The sequence below is a fragment of the Ciconia boyciana genome, chromosome 1 (genome assembly GCF_034638445.1).
Source record: "Ciconia boyciana chromosome 1, ASM3463844v1, whole genome shotgun sequence".
NCBI classification, from domain to species: domain Eukaryota; kingdom Metazoa; phylum Chordata; class Aves; order Ciconiiformes; family Ciconiidae; genus Ciconia; species Ciconia boyciana.
Genome location: NC_132934.1, coordinates 48,755,563 through 48,773,519, shown reverse-complemented (window position 1 = coordinate 48,773,519; position 17,957 = coordinate 48,755,563). Strand labels below are relative to the sequence as shown.

At 41.2% G+C, this 17,957-nt stretch overlaps 1 protein-coding gene across 1 annotated transcript in view; it reads left to right on the top strand.

Moving 5' to 3' along the window:
• The first annotated feature begins 2,364 nt into the window (after positions 1 to 2,364).
• The window catches only part of LOC140643105 (uncharacterized protein C12orf50 homolog), a 38,228-nt gene continuing 22,635 nt past the window's right edge, over positions 2,365 to 17,957 (top strand). Inside the window, exons 1-8 of the mRNA XM_072848630.1 lie at positions 2,365 to 2,446; positions 4,117 to 4,266; positions 6,630 to 6,794; positions 8,493 to 8,570; positions 8,660 to 8,773; positions 10,431 to 10,553; positions 10,741 to 10,944; positions 12,715 to 12,806. Coding sequence (XP_072704731.1) covers positions 2,365 to 2,446; positions 4,117 to 4,266; positions 6,630 to 6,794; positions 8,493 to 8,570; positions 8,660 to 8,773; positions 10,431 to 10,553; positions 10,741 to 10,944; positions 12,715 to 12,806 — 1,008 coding nt within the window. The remainder of the gene's footprint in view (positions 2,447 to 4,116; positions 4,267 to 6,629; positions 6,795 to 8,492; positions 8,571 to 8,659; positions 8,774 to 10,430; positions 10,554 to 10,740; positions 10,945 to 12,714; positions 12,807 to 17,957) is intronic.

Below are 17,957 nucleotides of genomic sequence, written 5' to 3'. Positions count from 1 at the left end.
GTTCGCCTCCGTCGGGACAGCTGCCTCCTGTTGTTCGCCAGCCTCTCTGCCTCGCCATACAACCTTGGCATGTGTGGTGGGTTGAGCCTGGCTGGACGCCAGGTGCCCGCCAAGGCCGCTCTGTCACTCCCCTCCTCAGCTGGACAGGGAGAGGAAATACAGCGAAAGGCTCGTGCGTCGAGAGAGGGACAGGGAGAGATCCCTCACCCATTACCGTCACGGGCAAAACAGACTCGGCTCGGGGAAGTGATTTAATTTATTACCAATCAAATCTGAGTAGATTAACGAGAAATAAAACCTAAATCTTAAAACACCTTTGCCCCAGCCCTCCCTTCTTCCCGGGCTCAACTTCACTCCTGGTTTTCCTCTCCCTCCTGCCCCCGAGAGGCGCAGGGGGACGGGGAATGGGGGTTGCGGTCAGTTCATCACACGTTGTCTCTGCAGCTCCTTCCTCCTCACGCTCTTCCCCTGCTCCAGCGTGGGGTCCCTCCCACAGGAGACAGTCCTCCACCAACTTCTCCAACGTGGGTCCTTCCCAGGGGCAGCAGTCCTTCAGGAACAGACTGCTCCAGTGTAGGTCCTTTCCATGGGGTACAGTCCTTCAGGAACAGGCTGCTCCAGCATGGGGGGTCACAAGTCCTGCCAGCAAAGCTGCTCCAGCGTGGCCTCCTCTCCCCATGGCTCCACAGGTCCCACCAGGAGCCTGCTCCGTCTTGGAGCCGGCTGGCATTGGCTCTGTCCAACATGGGGAAGCTTCCAGCAGCTTCTGACAGAAGCCACCCCTGTAGCCCCCCTGCTATCCAAACCTTGCCACGCAAACCCAACACAGAATTCATTCTTCTGACCGTACCTTCTTCTGTGCCTCCTTTAGGCATGGCTATATGGCTACAAAGAGCCCCTGTTTGGAGAGCTCTTGGCGGTGTTAACAGTTTCTTCCTCTGGCTGCTCCTGCCCGCTGACAGTTTGTTATTCCTGGCCCTCCTCTGCTTTCCTGAATTTTTCCTGAAGTGACTTCGTACTTCTCCCCTGGCTTGGGTGCATCCACCGCTGAGCCAGCCTTGTAGCGTTTGTGCCCGTGGAGTCACTGGCACCTGCTTTTCATTTACACATCTGCCACCCATCCCACTGGCAGACCAACAGCGTACAGTACAGCTGTGCTTTGGTGATTAGTCCCTCCAGTCCAGTGGTGGTGGTTTGTTTTTTGTTTTTTGGGGTTTTTTGCCAGGGAACCACCAGCCACATGCACTTCTGGTGGTCCTACAATCCACTAGTCCTTGTTCTTGAATTCTGCCTTGTATCTACCTCCCTTCTCTTTGGCTCCATCTGGAGCCTTATTACTCTTCAAGCGATGGCATCCTTCTCCTTTGAGGTCGCGGCTCCTTTCCCTTTCTGCACTTCCCATCATGTTTTACTCCTCAGTTCCCGGGTTCTGATCTAACCGTGCTCTGAAGTGTTCATCTCCAAGTCACTGATGTCACTCAGTGCTGTACATTTGACCCCATGTCCTGGGGATCACAGCATGGCCTACCATTTTCCAGGACTGAAACTTCATGTGCCCCCTAGACATTTTTTGTTCAGAGGCAGCCTGGGACCTGCCTGAGAACAGAGGTGTTAATTAGGGACACCAGTGTAGGCTGTTCGTTCTGCTTCAGCTGTGGCAGTGGACATCATGGAAGCAAGAAAAAGCAATGAACCCCAACAATGTAAGCAGTTAACAGCTAACAGTGTACTAACGGGAAGCAGCAAGTTTGCCCATCCAAAGAAAGAGGCGCAGTAAGAAAAACCTTGGGCACAAGGCTTTTGGTTAAAAAGAGTCAAGAATAAGGTTTGTCTTTGTGGTATCAAAGATTGCTTTCTAAGACCACAGCTCCTACGGCAAGAAGCTGGGTATTATTTAAGCCCTGCCCAATGGGTTTGTTCCATTTGACGTTCAAGAAACACTGCAATGGGAGACTCTTTGAAACGGTCCGATTTTCCATACTTTCCTCTGAAGCAATGGAGACAAAGGAAGATGTTCAAGCTGGACAGGTCACATAGCGCCATCATGCTAATGTCATGAGCTGGAGGAGCCATTGGCAACTGTGGAATGTGGCAACTGTAACATTCTATACCGGCTGGCAACTGCCTTCGTCAGTTCAAGCAGCCCGGAGAAGGTACCACTGCCTTCGTTCAAGTGGATTTTGCCGTCTGTTGGAGTTTTGTTTCGGAAAAGCAGCAGAGCTAAGGTTGTGAAGGTCCCATTTTTGAAAGAACACTACTGGTTTCAGGGTAAGATTAGGGTTTGCCTGACTGTTGACAGCTTTACTGTTTTCATGTATGTTCTGCCGGTATTAAGAGAGTGGAGGAGAAGCACAAGAGGTGACAATGGCCGCAGTTGGGAGTGACCGCTATTTCCATTGTTCTTCCCCCTATGCACAGGTAAATGCTGTAGATTTGAGCGTGGTTGGTATCCTTGATTTTCTTGAGATATCCCTGTTGAAAGGGAGGTTTATTATGTAAAGTTAGCAGTTGATCTGTCGCTCTGTCTGGGTCATGGCCGCATCTGGAGAGCAACTATCTGATTTTCAGAAGTGGTGAGAAGAGCTAATGGTCATCTAAACAATGGAGAATTTCTCCTGTGAACTGGGCTCAGGTACTCAAGGAACAGCCAAGTTGAAAGCTGTGCATAAAGACCACTCATCACTTCCTTATTGAATCAACATTATATTGATTCCGAATAAATCGGCCATGTTTATAATTTCTGCTCCCAGCGAGTACCTGAATTTCTGCACAATCAGTTATTTAAAACCAAGTCCTTCAGAATGAGTTTGTCTTTGAAAGAAATCTTTATATTCCACCGGGTGAAAATCCAGGGGTGGGTGTAGGGCTCGTCGTTGCTGCATCCGTTCCAGCATCGGGGATTTAGGCGTTAACGCCTGGGAGATGGGCTTTGGCTCCAGACCCCAGCGTGTCTCAGTGGATGGCCCAGTTGTACTGACGACAGTCCGAAAGTGGCGTGTTTTGGAGATGCTGCTCCTAGACCCAGGTGTCAATGTCTGGACCTGGGTGAAAGTTACCTTCCAATATTCCAGTAGTTTCAAGCCTGACTTTGTTTGCCTTTAAACAATTACACAGAAACTTGTTAAGAAATAACCGGCAGCCTGGCATTTACAGCTCTCAGCTGGCATGTAGTTCATATCCCCGACATAAAGCTGAGTTTCTGTGTTCAGGGTAATGGTCATGAGCACTTGCCTCTTTGGAAGCAGGAGTTTGTCATGAGCGTGAGGAAGATACCTCCGGTTATAAGGATAAGTGAATTGCATAATCCGAGAGGATGCTAAAATCCGTAAACTTTAATAAGGCAGAGGTACAGAAAAATGATTTCAAGTGTGACTAACAAAGTGACTGTCGTTGTGAAAGTGCTCTCTCTGCAATATCGTGCAGACTTTTTAGCTGGCGACGTATTGATCAATAGAGGGAGAGCAGCGCTGTGATAGTATGTATGAGTGAAGCAGCAATAATTACACAAATATTTCAACAAATCCAGGTAGCTCTTCTTTTTGTCCCATTAGGCTTTTGTTTGTCGTCTATAAAAACAGCGGGGAGATGGTGTGAGCAGTGTAACGACAGTAGTCTCAGAACATCGATTCCCAAATTTTTAGTTTTCCAGTTTTTGTTGTGAATCTTTCTGGGATCTGTTTCTCACTCCTTATTTTCCCATAGGCCCATGTCCTTTAATAGTAAGAGAGCACTAGTGCAAGATGTGCGCTCGTGCAGCAGATTTCATTTGAGATTGACCCGATTATCCCATTGCGCAGGAAAGGAAACTCAGGCCCCTGTCAATTAAGTGACTAATAGATGTTTTTTCTTCCCAGCATCTCATGAAGAGCCTGCAGTACAGTAAGTAGACTGCTTTACTCCTATTCTTATCCAGGAACAGTTTGGCACCATGAAAGCTCCATTCACCTGACTCGAGATCACTTTAGAGGTGTCCGGAGCTTCAGATAACTTTAAAGATAACTGTCACTGCTCTAAAATAGCAGAGCGTGGTCCCCCAAAATCCGAGTCACATGTACTAGTCACAGCAGTGCACCATGTACTAATGCATTTACTCCATTTTTATGGTTATACTTCCAGTATCTGAAAACTGTTTTCTCCTGCAGCAAAAGTACCACAACATCTCCTGTTTCTGGGAAACACAACCCTCAGGCTGTTTGAGGATCACTTGTGCCTTCCATCATAGCAAACCTCGTAATATAAATGGACTGTTTTTGCCACCTAGTAACAGTGAGTAAAAATATTTTCTCAACAATTTCTTCATTAGAGTAAGTAAATACACAAAAATGTCCTTCCAGTGCTTCCTTCCGGTGCTTACGTGATATATATTAAGGTGAAGAAATGTACCGTGGCAAATCAGTCAGGTATGATCTGCTGTCCCGGCAAGCTCAAGGCAAAGCAAGGAATTGTATTGGCATTTGCACAGGGTTGCCACGTGAATATTTTTAGCTGTCCTGTTACGGATCTTCCTAAGTATCAGTGACGTGAAAGATGCGGTCACAAATGGCAATTTAGGTTGCTAAGATCCGTGGAGTAAAAATGTTGCTTTACTTGGGTATTTGCTCAATTCAGTCTCTCTAGGAGTGAAAACGCTTAGTAGGCAGGCAATCATTTAAGAGAAATGAGGAGTAGCGTGTGTGGTGGGGGAAGGAGGTTGGCAGGGCCAGTAGTAGCAATACCTGTTGACAGAGCACAGCATGTTACATGGATGAGACAGCCCTTGTGCAGATAACATGAGATTACAGGGCTGTGTGTGCAGATGTATTTCCAGTTCATCGTTCTGAATACATTTGTCAGGCTTGAACATTGGATGCAGGCCACTGAAGTCCAGTAATAGTGCGTAAGGCAGTACAATAGCTGCAAATCAGAGTACTTCTGGAAAAACCCACCGTTACAATTTGGGTTTTTTTCCTCAGTCCTTTCTAAGGGGAGCTCTTGTCTACCAGGGGGCCTGGTAGACAGCTGGAACCCGGAACAGGGTAAGAGTCCAGGGCAGGGAAGCAAGACAGATGTCAGAAATGGGGGGGAAGCAGGAGTGAGAGCAAGTCAGCATGACTTGTCATAGATGCGTGAGCAAGTGGGCTAAACTCTAGGTGTTCCTGGGCCTTATCTCCAGAGCTGTGGACAGGTGTCGTCAGAGAAGGCCAGAAAGAGCTCTAGTCAGAAGCAAACACCTTGTGTTCCTGGAATTCCCTAGGAAAAGGCAGCCTGTCATATCTGGGCGTGTTGAGCCTAACTAACCCCAGAGGACCAAGGCAAGAACTTGAGCGCTGTTTCTAGGAGTGTCCATACTGCTTTTAGTGCAGTTCCCACATCCACAGCAACGGCCCGGGACAGCTAGTGCTGTCGTAAACACCACGTCAGCACGCTGTTGGGTGTGGTGCGAGTCAGAGACGATGCCCAAGAGGCACTATGGACAAGGGCATCCTGTGTAAGAGCAGCGTCCAACGATCAGAAGGAGAAAATGGACCCAACCCTTTTTCTTTTCACTGCAGCATGGATCAATTGAAAGGCCGTGTGCTCCACAGCAACATTGCAAACATTAAAACTGCATTTATTCATGTCAATACTTAGAAATCTTGTTCAAGTAATTTAAGTTTAATTTGGCTTACACTCCCCGGAGCTCATAATACCCTGTTCTGGACACTGAAAAAGGCTCTATCAAGTTCAAGTGCTGTAGCTTACTTTCTCTTGCATGAGAGACAACAAATCGGATCCACAGGAGTGTTATTTAAACTGGGTTTAATATGACAGACGTGCTGTCATAGGCAAGCAAGAGATGCACTAGAATAACAACAACTGGCATAAAAGAAAATGCCCATGCTTGATCTTACTCCTTTAAAACTGGAAAACATATCCAGCATCGATATTTTTCATATAATGCACAGAATCCTGATTGTATCTATAGTTGCAGCTTGGTCAGCTTGAACAATACCAATAGGCTCACCATTTTTCATCACTTTTCTTTTCAGCCCATTGCATTTCCTGGCTCTCAGAAAATGCTATCCCACTAGTGAAATAGTTTTGCTGCAAAGATGATGGGTAGATATAAACTGCTAAGGAAAAGAATAGCTTTCCTGATCTTCTTCTTCTGATTAAGTGTCAATTATTTTCATGAACTTCATATTCTTTCTCAAAATCTACATTTTGTGCTTCGTAAAGAGAGTTGTGATTCAGAAAATGTTGATAGAAAAAAAATGCCCACAAGCTCAGAATGGGTAATCCTGTGCTTAGCACTGCTAAATCCTTCAAAATTGATGCCATGGGGAGCGATACAGGCCTGCCTCTTCTTCAGCATGTTTAAACTATTTTCACCAGTGGGGTCCCAAACTCATTGACTCCCTTCAGCACAGCTATTACTAAGCACACGTTTCCCTGTGTTGTAAGTATCTACCTGTTGTTTCATACTTTCTGTAGTTGGAAGATGCTCTTTTGCCAACCTCCGCAGAAGATTTTGCCTAAAAGGCACAATCTGTCTATGGAATGATTCCTTCAGTCTGATCATCATTTCAGAACTCTACCGGCTGCTCTGCACCTGGATTTGACCTTCTAGTTCCCTCCCAATAAAATAAATGTAATGTTCTCTTCTGCAGATGCCCCATTGCAACAGGGTGTCCAAGAAGGGATTCTGCAGCCAGCCCGTCGTCAAGAATCACTCAGAAAGCAAGAGAATATTCTACTACCAATTCACCCTCCACTGATTATAAACCTCAACGATGAAGAGGACGATGAAGAGGACGATGAAGAGGAAGAGAATTGTAAACAGTTTTTTCTTTCTTTGATGAGGAAGTAGAATGGGGTTTTTTGACCCTCACAATGTACTTCACAGTTGATTTATGATAATAACCCTTACATGTTTAGAGAAGAGTTGTTGTCAGGTTTTTGCCGTAGTTTCCAGCTAATCCCCAAAATCTTGGAACTGGTACTTACCAGATGTGAGCGAGGCAACACGTTCTAAGTCCTCTGAAGTGCCTAGCTGTATATTTCAATTGTGGTATAATTCACATATCTCTTTTTCACAAAATAGAGTTGGAAATGTGATCCACGCTTCAGATGGCCATCAAATACTCTTCCAAATGTCTCAGAATTTGGGGATGATATTACAAGTTTAGGAGGTAGTTCTTTTCTGGGAAACACACTTTTGAACAGGGGCTGTACACACTCATCACTGAAGGCGAAGTCACAGGTTTGGTTACAAAAGACAGTTGTGTGACTTTGACTTAAATCACTTGTTTGACTGATTTCCTAAACTCTGTAGGCAGTCTCATTTTATGACAGAAAGTAATCCTTAATCGGCAAAGAGAATCCATACAAAACTCTTCACTAGTTTAAATGAATGTGTATGTGTATCTATTTTTATATATAGATATATATCTATATTAGCTTTTTAAATGTAGTTAAATGTAGCGGATTGATGCATGGACTCCGATCGAGGGGTAAATCGAAGACCCTTTATTGAACTATTACATGGCTTATATACTTTCTAATTGTTTGTACATGCGCTACTGAGAGAACTCTTATTGGTTTATATGTCTTGTTCACGCGTCCTTCATGCGTTCCTTCAGCTAATACAATTGGCTATCTTTTTGCAACTTTGCAGTTCCTTTCTTCACAACAAAAAATCACGCGCTCGCCTTATCTCTCTCCAATGCTATCCGCTCCTACTCCTGACACACAGCCTCCTTCCCTCAGGCATAACCCAAACTCTCAGTACTTCAATCTTGTTAACCCTTCCACTCCTGCTATGCCTAATTCCTCCTCAGTTAAACGGCTGACTGTATTTCACTTAGAGATGAGAGCTTCATAGGGAAGGACTGAATTGCACATTCCCAGAGAGTGAAAGTGAGAGAACAACCTACTCTCACGCGTGCACTCCGCAAATTACTGTGCTCGTTCTCAGGCAGCCCCAAGCCGCTTTTCACCTTCCCCCTGCCGTTCGGGTTGGCTGGCAGGGCTGCCTGTTAGTGCTTCCTAACTCGGTTTCCGTCTGAGTAAGCCACATGAATTTAAACAGTCTAAAAAGTAGGGCTTTGCTGATCTTAGTAGCCTTAACTGAGACTGATGAGAAGCACTCACATCACCAGCTCTGCCAGCAGGCATTACGGGAGAGTAACTGTGGGCAGAGGTTTTGTGACAAGCACTCCCTGGAGACGTGTTTAATCACAAGATTTCCTCTTGAGTGTGAAAGATTATTTTGAAAATGAGTACTGAAGATCTTTTTGAGTCGTTTTAAATCAACACACGGTAGCTTCTTAACATGTGTTGGAACTGCAATTCCATTGCACTTGGAAATACCTCATATTAAGGAATCATTTTTCTGTCCAGAAGCAGAGGTTGCACTCAGAAAAAAAAAAGCCCGTGACCAAAATGAAACCCACCATGATATTTGATTATTAAGAATTGTTGAAGGTGGTTGTATAGATAGCTAGTAATCTTTTGAAAATTATTTCCTACAGACGTTTCTGATTGGGTGCCTAAGACTGATGCAGAAATTGAAGAGGAAAGAGTAATAAAGGAAATATGCTATAAATCTGGTAAATATGTAATGAGTCACTCTTTCCTAAACAGCAGTGCTGCCAATATAGTAAACTTGGGGTTTTTTTCCCTCTTGGGGTATGTTTAGGAGAGTATTATGGGATTCAGTACCTTCACGAACACCAGTCGACAAAAACTGTGCCTTCACCTCAGAACAATGAGCTATTACCCTTGGAAGCTACCGAGCAAGACTTGCAGAAAGGCAAGTACTTGTCATCTTCTTGGACAATGCTTACCGCTTTTAAAATTACTGTTACAGGGAGAAACTATTACATAGTGTGCCCCTCCTCCCCGCTTGTTTAATTTAGTGACAATAAAAGAGAGCATATGAGAAAGAGCATAAAAATACTTCAGTAATTTTTCCCCAGAGGTAGATAGAGATATATATGTAGTGTCACACACGTGGTGACTACCTGCGTCGACTGTAGATGGAAAAGGTACAAATAGGCTGTTAACCCTACATGTACTTTCCTGAGATACACAACATAGGTCTTTCATATCATTTGTCTTCACCATCAAGATTTATGTACTCTAATTTTAACCATCCTCAGCTTAGGAATGTAGTTTAAATTTCTCACCTAGGCTCTCTGTTGCAAACGGAGAGAGCCAGGCACTCTCAGGGGGCTATTTACTGCATCATAAGATAGTGCCAAAGAAAGGTGAGACAAGTCCCTTTCCCGGAGGTGCTCCATGCTCTCTGCTGGCTGTCTTGGGTGTCTAGGTGACAAAATGTCGCGATACATCACACTTTCGTATAACTAAATTTAGATGAAGTAAATACCACCTCTAAGTCTCTTATAAAAGGTAAGAAGAAGAGAGTTCCGTTTTTTTTGAATACTGGTCTTTATCCAACATAATTAAGGTCAAAGGAATACAAATTCATAAGTATTTACCTCCCTTATTATGTGTCTCCTTCATTCTTGACCAAGTGGCATGACCAAAAAGATCTGTATTAGGTTTTATACTGAATAATTAATATATAATTCCATTTTAGGCAAGAGTTGTGTTCTTACAGTAATAACGCACCAGAGGAATCAGGAGATGAGTCATGAAAAATTGCTGGGCAGAAGTATGACCTGCTACTTTTAATAAAAAAGAATATTCTTGTTTGTTTTGTGTAAATTTCAGGAATAAATTCTTGATGATACTGTTTTAGGTAAAACAGATTTGAGTAGGATGAGGTGCTAATAAAAAAATGGGAATGGAAAAATTGTCTCCATTGCCAATACTACAGACATGTGAAGTCATGCTTTTTTGACCAACGCTTATGCCAGCCTCAATAATTCAGTTGCATTTGGCAAAATTATTTTCATCTCATTTCTACATTTAAAATGTTTTAGATGTATTTAGACTATAGACAAGGAAATCAGTAACAAATATATGAACAGAGCTTTTAATATATGTCTTGAATTAGAATTAGATAAATTCAGAGAAAAGGATAGAGATGTTTCCCCAAAGCATTTCTTCTACTGAGTTCTCTGAGGCTTTTGGTACTATGAAGATATGCATCTTGAAAATACCATAAATTCAGTCAGGTAGGAATCATAAACATCAGTCATGAAAAGTGAGCAGCTAAAGAACAAGCAGGTAATTTGTAGCTGGTCCTTTACTTTGGAGCCATAGTCTTCTTCAGCCTGTATATGATGGTATTTTCTTAGAGAGCATGAGAGGCATACCTCAGTTACACAGGACAGGATCCAAAAAACTAACAACAGAGAAAGACGAACATAAAAGGAGAGGGTAAAGGAAATTGCACTAAACTAATCGCTAGCTCATAGAGGTGGGAGGAAGAGAATGGCAGTGCCATTCCCTGTGCTTACACACAAGCAGCTACAACTTTCTTTCTGTTGCCTTTCCAGGTAATGCTCATACAATTATTCCTACAAAAATCAACAATACTAAAAGAGAAGGAGAGGGTTCAGGAAGGACAGCACTGACAGAGAGTATTCCCAGATCACATCGTAGATCCTTTGGAAATGGAGGTAATATACTTTAGCATCAGCTTCTCATTGCTGAACATCAAGCGATAAATAAAATACCTGAATATATTTGGATTGGGCTATCCACAAAGAACATGTTTTTAATCTTGTCTTCCAGCCTCCAGTCTCCTGCACTATGTCAAATTTTGAGTAGTAGCACAACGTTTTTGCTTGTTTTTTTCATTTTTAGGAATCCACACTTCAGACCCCAAAGTAAAACAAGGTTACCAACAAAGGGGTCAAAGTAAGGATGATGAAACGGCTTCCTCCATTCCGTATGTGAGAGAAAGTGGAAGAAAGACTTATTTCAGTTCTTCAGAACCTCGAAGATCAGCATATGTCGTCTACCGTACTGTCACCGCCACTCAAGAACCAAAGCTCAATGGATCTGCAGGTGGGTTCCAGCTTAAAATGGAGGATTCTTAAAATGCCACAAATATGCCTTTCTGTATTGTGTTGCTTTCGCTATTTGTCCCTGCAGGTGTCCTCCCAGCAGGGGACAAAAGAATGATGTTGCTTTTGGTGGTATTTTTCCACAACTAGGATTTCACTGGAGTTTTGATTACGATGGATTTATGATTATTTTCATTATTTACAATATTTTTCATCTTGAATAAACAAGGGCTTGGCTCTTATTCAAACTTCTGTTCTCAATTTAAATGTAGTGTAAATTTGGGAGATTTCTATTATTATTTTTTTCACATTATTTATGTCGGACAGAGGACTGAAATAATTCTTCCTGCCGTTGATGCAGGATGACATTTTCCTTCATCATTTTTCCATCTTTGAAATACTCTACCGTCCTCTTGATAAGATGTACTATTTCAAAAATTTGAGAAGAGCCTACAGGTGGGATTCTGGGTCTTGTATCTTTTTCGCAGTCTGTTTCAGATGTAACTGTAATTTTACATCTTTCCCTTTATTTTTAACTTGTTAATATAGCTTCACATAATCTAGTATGTAATTTGGGTTTTATTTGCCTCTCTACTTTCTGTTTCCATGGTTACTCTGGATAATTGTGGTTTTTCATCTGTCACTTCATCAGGAAATGTAGTGGTAAATAATTGAAATAATTATAAGTTAAGAAAGTGATGTCGTCTTGCCAGTTTCAGTCATTGCTCTTAAGCTGGGCTGAATCTCCATCTTGAGGTGCCTCCCTGTCTTAATTTCCAGTAAAATGAACCTCCTTCAGACAGAGTAACCCCTACTTTCAGTTGAAGAAAGTTAAGCGAAATGAATCCCAACATCACTGCTTCATCTCAGGGATGAGTAGTTGTGGGTTTTTTCTGTTTTCTTTGAACATTTGCTTTGATTCAATGTGGGCAGACGGGTATGGGGATTACAGGGAAAACTTTCTTAATGTGAAGAATACATCTTACCAAATTTCCAGGTTCAAAAAGGATATAGCATTTCAGTAAAAGGTGATCAGCATTCTTGTCATAAGAACAGCCGTTACCATTTTTGCTACCTTTCTTTGCAGCAGTACCTGAGCCACGTGGTGGGAAATGCTCCAGACAAAAGAATCAGCTTGACACAAAGAGAAGATTTGGGACCCAAATGGAAAGCTATGGTAATACTTACATGTTGGGAATAAACTGAAAATTGTAGGGGTCTTGTGCAATTACTAACTGGAATTAAGGGAATTAAGCTGGAATTAACAGAAAACCAGAGTATTAATAACATTAACTTTTAACCAAATTTTACAGAAAGTGGTTAGTCGTTAGGCAGCATACTCTCATGCAAAATCAACTGCCTAGCACAAAAACATCGTCTTGCCTTGCATCCAGTGCTTTGGCAAGCTGAGATAAAAAAGGAGACTGGATTAGGGATTCGTTTAATCTAAAAGCAAGTGATCCCTTTGGGAAGACTTGCAACACAGGAACAGTCACTTTGGTCAAGTCAAGAATGTCCGTAGCAGAATTACCTCATCTGGAAGATCCTGTGAGCCTGATGGAAACGCTGCAAGATTACAAATGATCTTTAAAGTCCTAGAGAGAAAGTCGGTGTTTAAGACTAGCTTGTATTTCAGAGATGACATGTGATCCACCCGATGCATTAATGGATACTTCAGGTAATGTAATATTTAATTCCCAGATTGTGCTAAGAGTGCCTTTCCTGAAATTGTAGCTGAAATTAAGAAACAATGTGTATGTTTTTTCTATAGACAAATACACTTCAGGATCTTACAACGCACCAACTTGGAGGAACAGATATCCACGTGCAAAAACCTTCTCCAAGTTTAAAACAACCAGTCAGGTAACTGCTTGATAGAAATTGTGACAGTTCAGTCTTTTGAGCAGAAGCGACATGTCTCTCCCCACCTAGAAAATGTACAATTGCTCTTAAAACTTCCCCAACCAAACCCCGCAAGATTCTAAGCAATGCTGAGTGGTCCGAAAGAGCGGAGCATAGTTTCGTTTGTTTGCAGACATGTAATTTTGCCTGTAGAACTAACCCGTGATTTCTAATTTTCCACAATCTTCCTGATACGAAAGCAAAATAGGAAGCTGCCTTTAAAGCGAGGAGCTACAAGAAGTGGGTTTTGGCTTGTAGCACTGGACAAAGCGCAGTAGAGGCTGTATGAGTGTGATCTATTTGTCTCTCTCTTTGATTGCTCGTGAAGCATCTGCAATAGCTGAACGATGATCAGCCGAAGTCCAACTTGATAAGAGTTGACAGCGGAGATTAGAACCTCTATCTTGTGTTACAAGTTTAAGTCTTAAAATGTTTCTGAAAGAGCATATATTTTAATCTGATAAATTATGCATAAAGTGTTCTGTACATCTATTTTGACAGCAGAGCCAAGAAGACATGGAATTGAATAGAGAAGGAGAAAGATATGTAGACAGGAGAAACTGATGAAGCAAATACTTCAACTTACAAGAAAAATCCAAATTGAAAGAAGGAAATTATCAACTGGAAAAAACAAAGATGATAAAATTGCAAATTCTCAAAATAAGATGTAGGAAGTACACTGTAACATTTCAAAACTGATTAAAAATTTATAAAGTATGCTGTAGTATGGTCACATATTCACTAAGTTTAATCTGTTATGAAAATTTGATAGTTGAAATGATTTTTACAGACTGTGGCTCTACACCACAAGACTGATAGTAAAAGCTGTCCATGAAGAGGAAAAAATCCCTAAGCAGAGTCTTCCACTATTTTATTTGACAGATGTTTTAAGGCCTAATTCCTAATATGAATAAATACTATTAGTTTTACTTAGCAGTTTCAAGGGTCTTTAAATGTAAACAGCAATAGTAATGCATTCTAGAAAGTAGCTGTTTTGGTCTGAAAGCCAGATTGTTAGGTGTTTCTGCTATTTGCCAGATGTATGGGGATTCATTCTGAGTTTGATCTTGAGATTTTGCCATTTTAGCAGTGTAGCAGAACTGTGTTATGAACTAAATGAACTTCACAGCAAAACTCTCAGAATTAACTGAAATATTTTTTACACACATTTTAAAGTAAAGTATAATAAAGATTGGTTAAAGACTGAGAGGAAGGCTGGTAAGAAGGATACTTTAATATTGCTTTTTGAAGAAACAAACCTCATACTTAATAGTTATGTATATGTGGCTTCATATCTTTGTCTCAGATGTTTTTCCATTTTTTCATTTACCTGACCTTTGGTCATTCTTAGGACATAATCAGTTTTGGAGGAGAGCCCTTCAAACTTCTTTCTGTAACACGGGGATCCAGTAATTGTCTTGGTGGCACCCGTAACTGGGAATATAAAAGCGTTTTGCTTCCTTGGAGGCTTTTCTTCATTGTGACTGTTTAGAACATGAGGATGGATCAGATACCTTCCAGAGTGCCTTCTAGCTGAAATGATTCTATCGTTGTATGAGAAATATAGTAATACATTTCTCTGTCCTGCTTTATTGAGAATATCTTGCTTAAACCTTGGGTGGTAATGGTGTGATTTTTATTCTATTCAGAAATTTAATTTTTAATCATTTAAACTTAAAAACCACTGTACTGATTAAAACATGTATGCAGTTAGGCATCACTTCCCTTATCTGAGAGAAGAATAGAAAAATCTAGAGTATCTGATTTAGCCAAGAGTTACAAAACGTACAAAACAGACAAGAAACATCTTTTTAAAATCAAGGACTAAGTGTATTGAAAATGTTTCCCCCCCTCTAATTAGACATTGGAGTTTCAAATTGTAGCGCATGATGCCTTGTGGCAACATGTTATATGTTTTCTGCCTGAGTCAATTTAAAATCTTAATTCAGAGGGATATTGTGTCTAGTTATATATGGCCTCCTGCCTGGCGTTGCCTTCACCTAACAGTGCAGTGAGAAGAAATTCTCATGTGAACATCCTTTTTGTTTGAAAGTAGAAATGAAGAATAGAGTTGGCTTCTTTGGGAAAATCCTGTAAGAGCTCAAATGACCAAAATGAGGTAACTTTTCCATGGACGGGATCTGCAGGGTGTGCTGGGCCGTGGTCGGAGGCCCATTCGATGCTGTACAACTTGGGGTTTCTAGCATCTGAAGGGTCGTATAATTATCTATAGTATCCTGCTTTTCTTTTTAGTGTGATCTCAAAGTCCCAGCATCTTAAGAGATGCTTTACAGAATCTGAGCATCTTTCTGGCTAAGATCGTAAAGAACTAGCAACTCCTGGTGCAATTTATCCCATGTCCCCACCCTGAAAAGCCAACCCATCAAGCCAAAGCCAAAACAAAATTGTTTTCTAGCATCTTAATATGCCAATATTCCCAGCAGAGGATTGAGCTAAGTGTCAGGCCCAGCTCAAGGGAAAGACAAATAAATGCAGGAGGAGAAGGTTGTGGCCATGATGGCAGTACTTGGCTGATCCTGGATTGTTGTGGAACCACAGCCTCAGTACATTATCTCTTCCCTTTTCACTGGAGCTTTCTGTAGAGAAATTACAAATACTGTTCTCTTAGTCATCATTTGCTCAACCCAGCAAGTCACAGATACTAAAAAATACCTCATAATTATACAATAAATACATGGCTCAATGAGATACTAACAGTTTCTGTGAGGTGTTAACTACTCTTGACTGAAATCAGAGGAACCGAAGTGATCAGTGCTTTGTGTGATCAAACCTGTATTTAAGATTTCCCTTGCACAGCTTCAAAGGCACTAAGATCTACTAAAATAATAAAAAGACGTGCGTGTTTTCCAGATCACAGATGCATCCATTGTCATGCTACTTAATCCCCTTCTGCCTGGTTGTCTCTGTCATCAGGGCCCCAAAGAGGAGTCAAAGGAAACTGAGGATATCCAACATGTCATGCAGCGAGGCCCTAAAGATTGCATTTCTGTGTTTCCACATACTTGCTGCATGACAGAACCCCCACGCTGGTTTAAACTAACAGTACTTGAAAATAAATCCTGAGATAACGAGCCAAAGATCAGAGGCAGAGGGCTATTGAAGGAGACTTGAACTTGCCCTGGTATAGTGTATGCATATACATAATCTGCTGCTGAATTGAAAGGACCAGGGAAAAGAAATGATTTGTTGCTTTCACCTTATACATTTTAAAATATGCTAATGTTTTCCCAGATGGTACTTCTAAAAGCACATCAGACATCTAGCATAGGTGAATCATATTAGATAGTAAACAGATTAACAATGGTACCACCTGTATTTTATTAAAAGTTTGCAAAGCTTCTAGCCTGAGATCCTGCATTGCTGAACAAACTTATATGGCTAAATTAAAACCACTAATTCCCAGCATCTCAGCAGCACTGATATTTTCAATAAGCTGTTTATTAATTAAGGTAGCAAAGTCCACCTCAAGTCAACACCCGAATGAGAAAAAAACTGGTAGTTGTAAAATAAAAACTGAACGAAACTTCCCTGGGAATTGTAGAGATTGCTTAAAAAAGAAGGATTTTGATAATTTCCTCCTAATGACATTTGCTGATAAAAGCTCCCTTGTATAGCAATACTTTACTTAAATATATATATATTTTTTAAAAAAATGAGTCTGTAAATTATTTAACTGTTTCTGCAGTCACTAGGTGTCAGTGCAGTCACAGGAATGGGCTCGAACAACGCCCAGGAGTGAACCTTCATTAGAGTGCGCTTGATTCCAGCTCTCCAGAGCTAAAGCTTCTCTGCAGTGTTCTGCAACGGCTTTAAATTAAGAGAAAAGGGCTGAATAGGCTTGTTATGTTTCCTAATGGCCAACTCAGGGGAGAGGCATAACAACCTATATTCAAAATTGCTAAATAGCTATTTCTTTGTCTTTTAAAACATAGTGATGAGCTAATTCTACTTCTCCCTCATCCTGCATGCTTTCCAAAAGGCATTTCTATTATCCCCTGATCTGGACAGCCTTCACCACAGCTTCTTCTCAGGGAAACAGTCTTTGAAAAGAGGTGTTTCCACCTCTTGAGAGTCTCCTTTAACCTTTTCAGTCTGGAAGCCTTTTAGATAATTTTAAATGTGTTTGCTTTTCACATTCTGGGTTTTTTTACAGGTGAAAATAATAATAGAAACATGCTACTTTGTTATGTAATATTTGAGACACCTGAGAGTACAACTATTATGCTTAAAATACAAGGGAAGTCCTGCTACTTCTTTCCTCTTTTTATTTCCTAAGAAAAAGGCAGTTAGGCAGAACTAAGTACTAAAATTTACAGGACATTTTGAGAAGGTAAGGTGAACATCCAAGACTCTTTACTTGGTTTAAAGAACACCTATACAAAAGACACTTTTGGTTGTTTTATGACACATTTTGCTTCCCCTGGACAAACTCAATGTCTTCAAAGGTTGGTATCCTTGTTGTTGGTGTTCATGCATGATGAAGGCTTATTCATTTCCACTGTGAGGATAGAATGTGCTTCTTGCCTCTTCACAAGTCCTTCTGCCCCCCAGGAGAATCTGCAGAGCAGATTTTGAAGATTATGCTACCCTAGAGGAGTATACACCAAGCACAACATACTCTGACATGACCCATGGTAATTCTATTGACTTCAACACAATTATTCATATTCTTAAATTTGAGTGTATTATTTTGACTGATCACAGCAGAGTGGCTTCCAAGGTTTTCATGGCAGTATGCATTGCAGCCTGCCAAATTGATATTGCTCTTGGAGATGAACGAGGATGTAAAATCCAGCAAGACTTTAACTTTTGAAGCAAAATTTGCCAACTGGGCAAATATAGTAGAGAATTGTAGGAGGAACAATAAATCATGGAAATGTGACAATCAATCAGTTGCAAGTTAGATAAAACATGCCTCGTACCTGCTCTTTCAGTTGGCCAGTGCCAATCAAAACCTTTGTTCTGTTGGCATAGGGAGTACCTGATGGTGAAGGGAAGATAGAAGTCTTGAATACCTTGTGCTCATAAATACCTGACCATTAACATTTGGAAATTAAATATTTGTTTTGGGGGATTACTCAGTTTATTGCA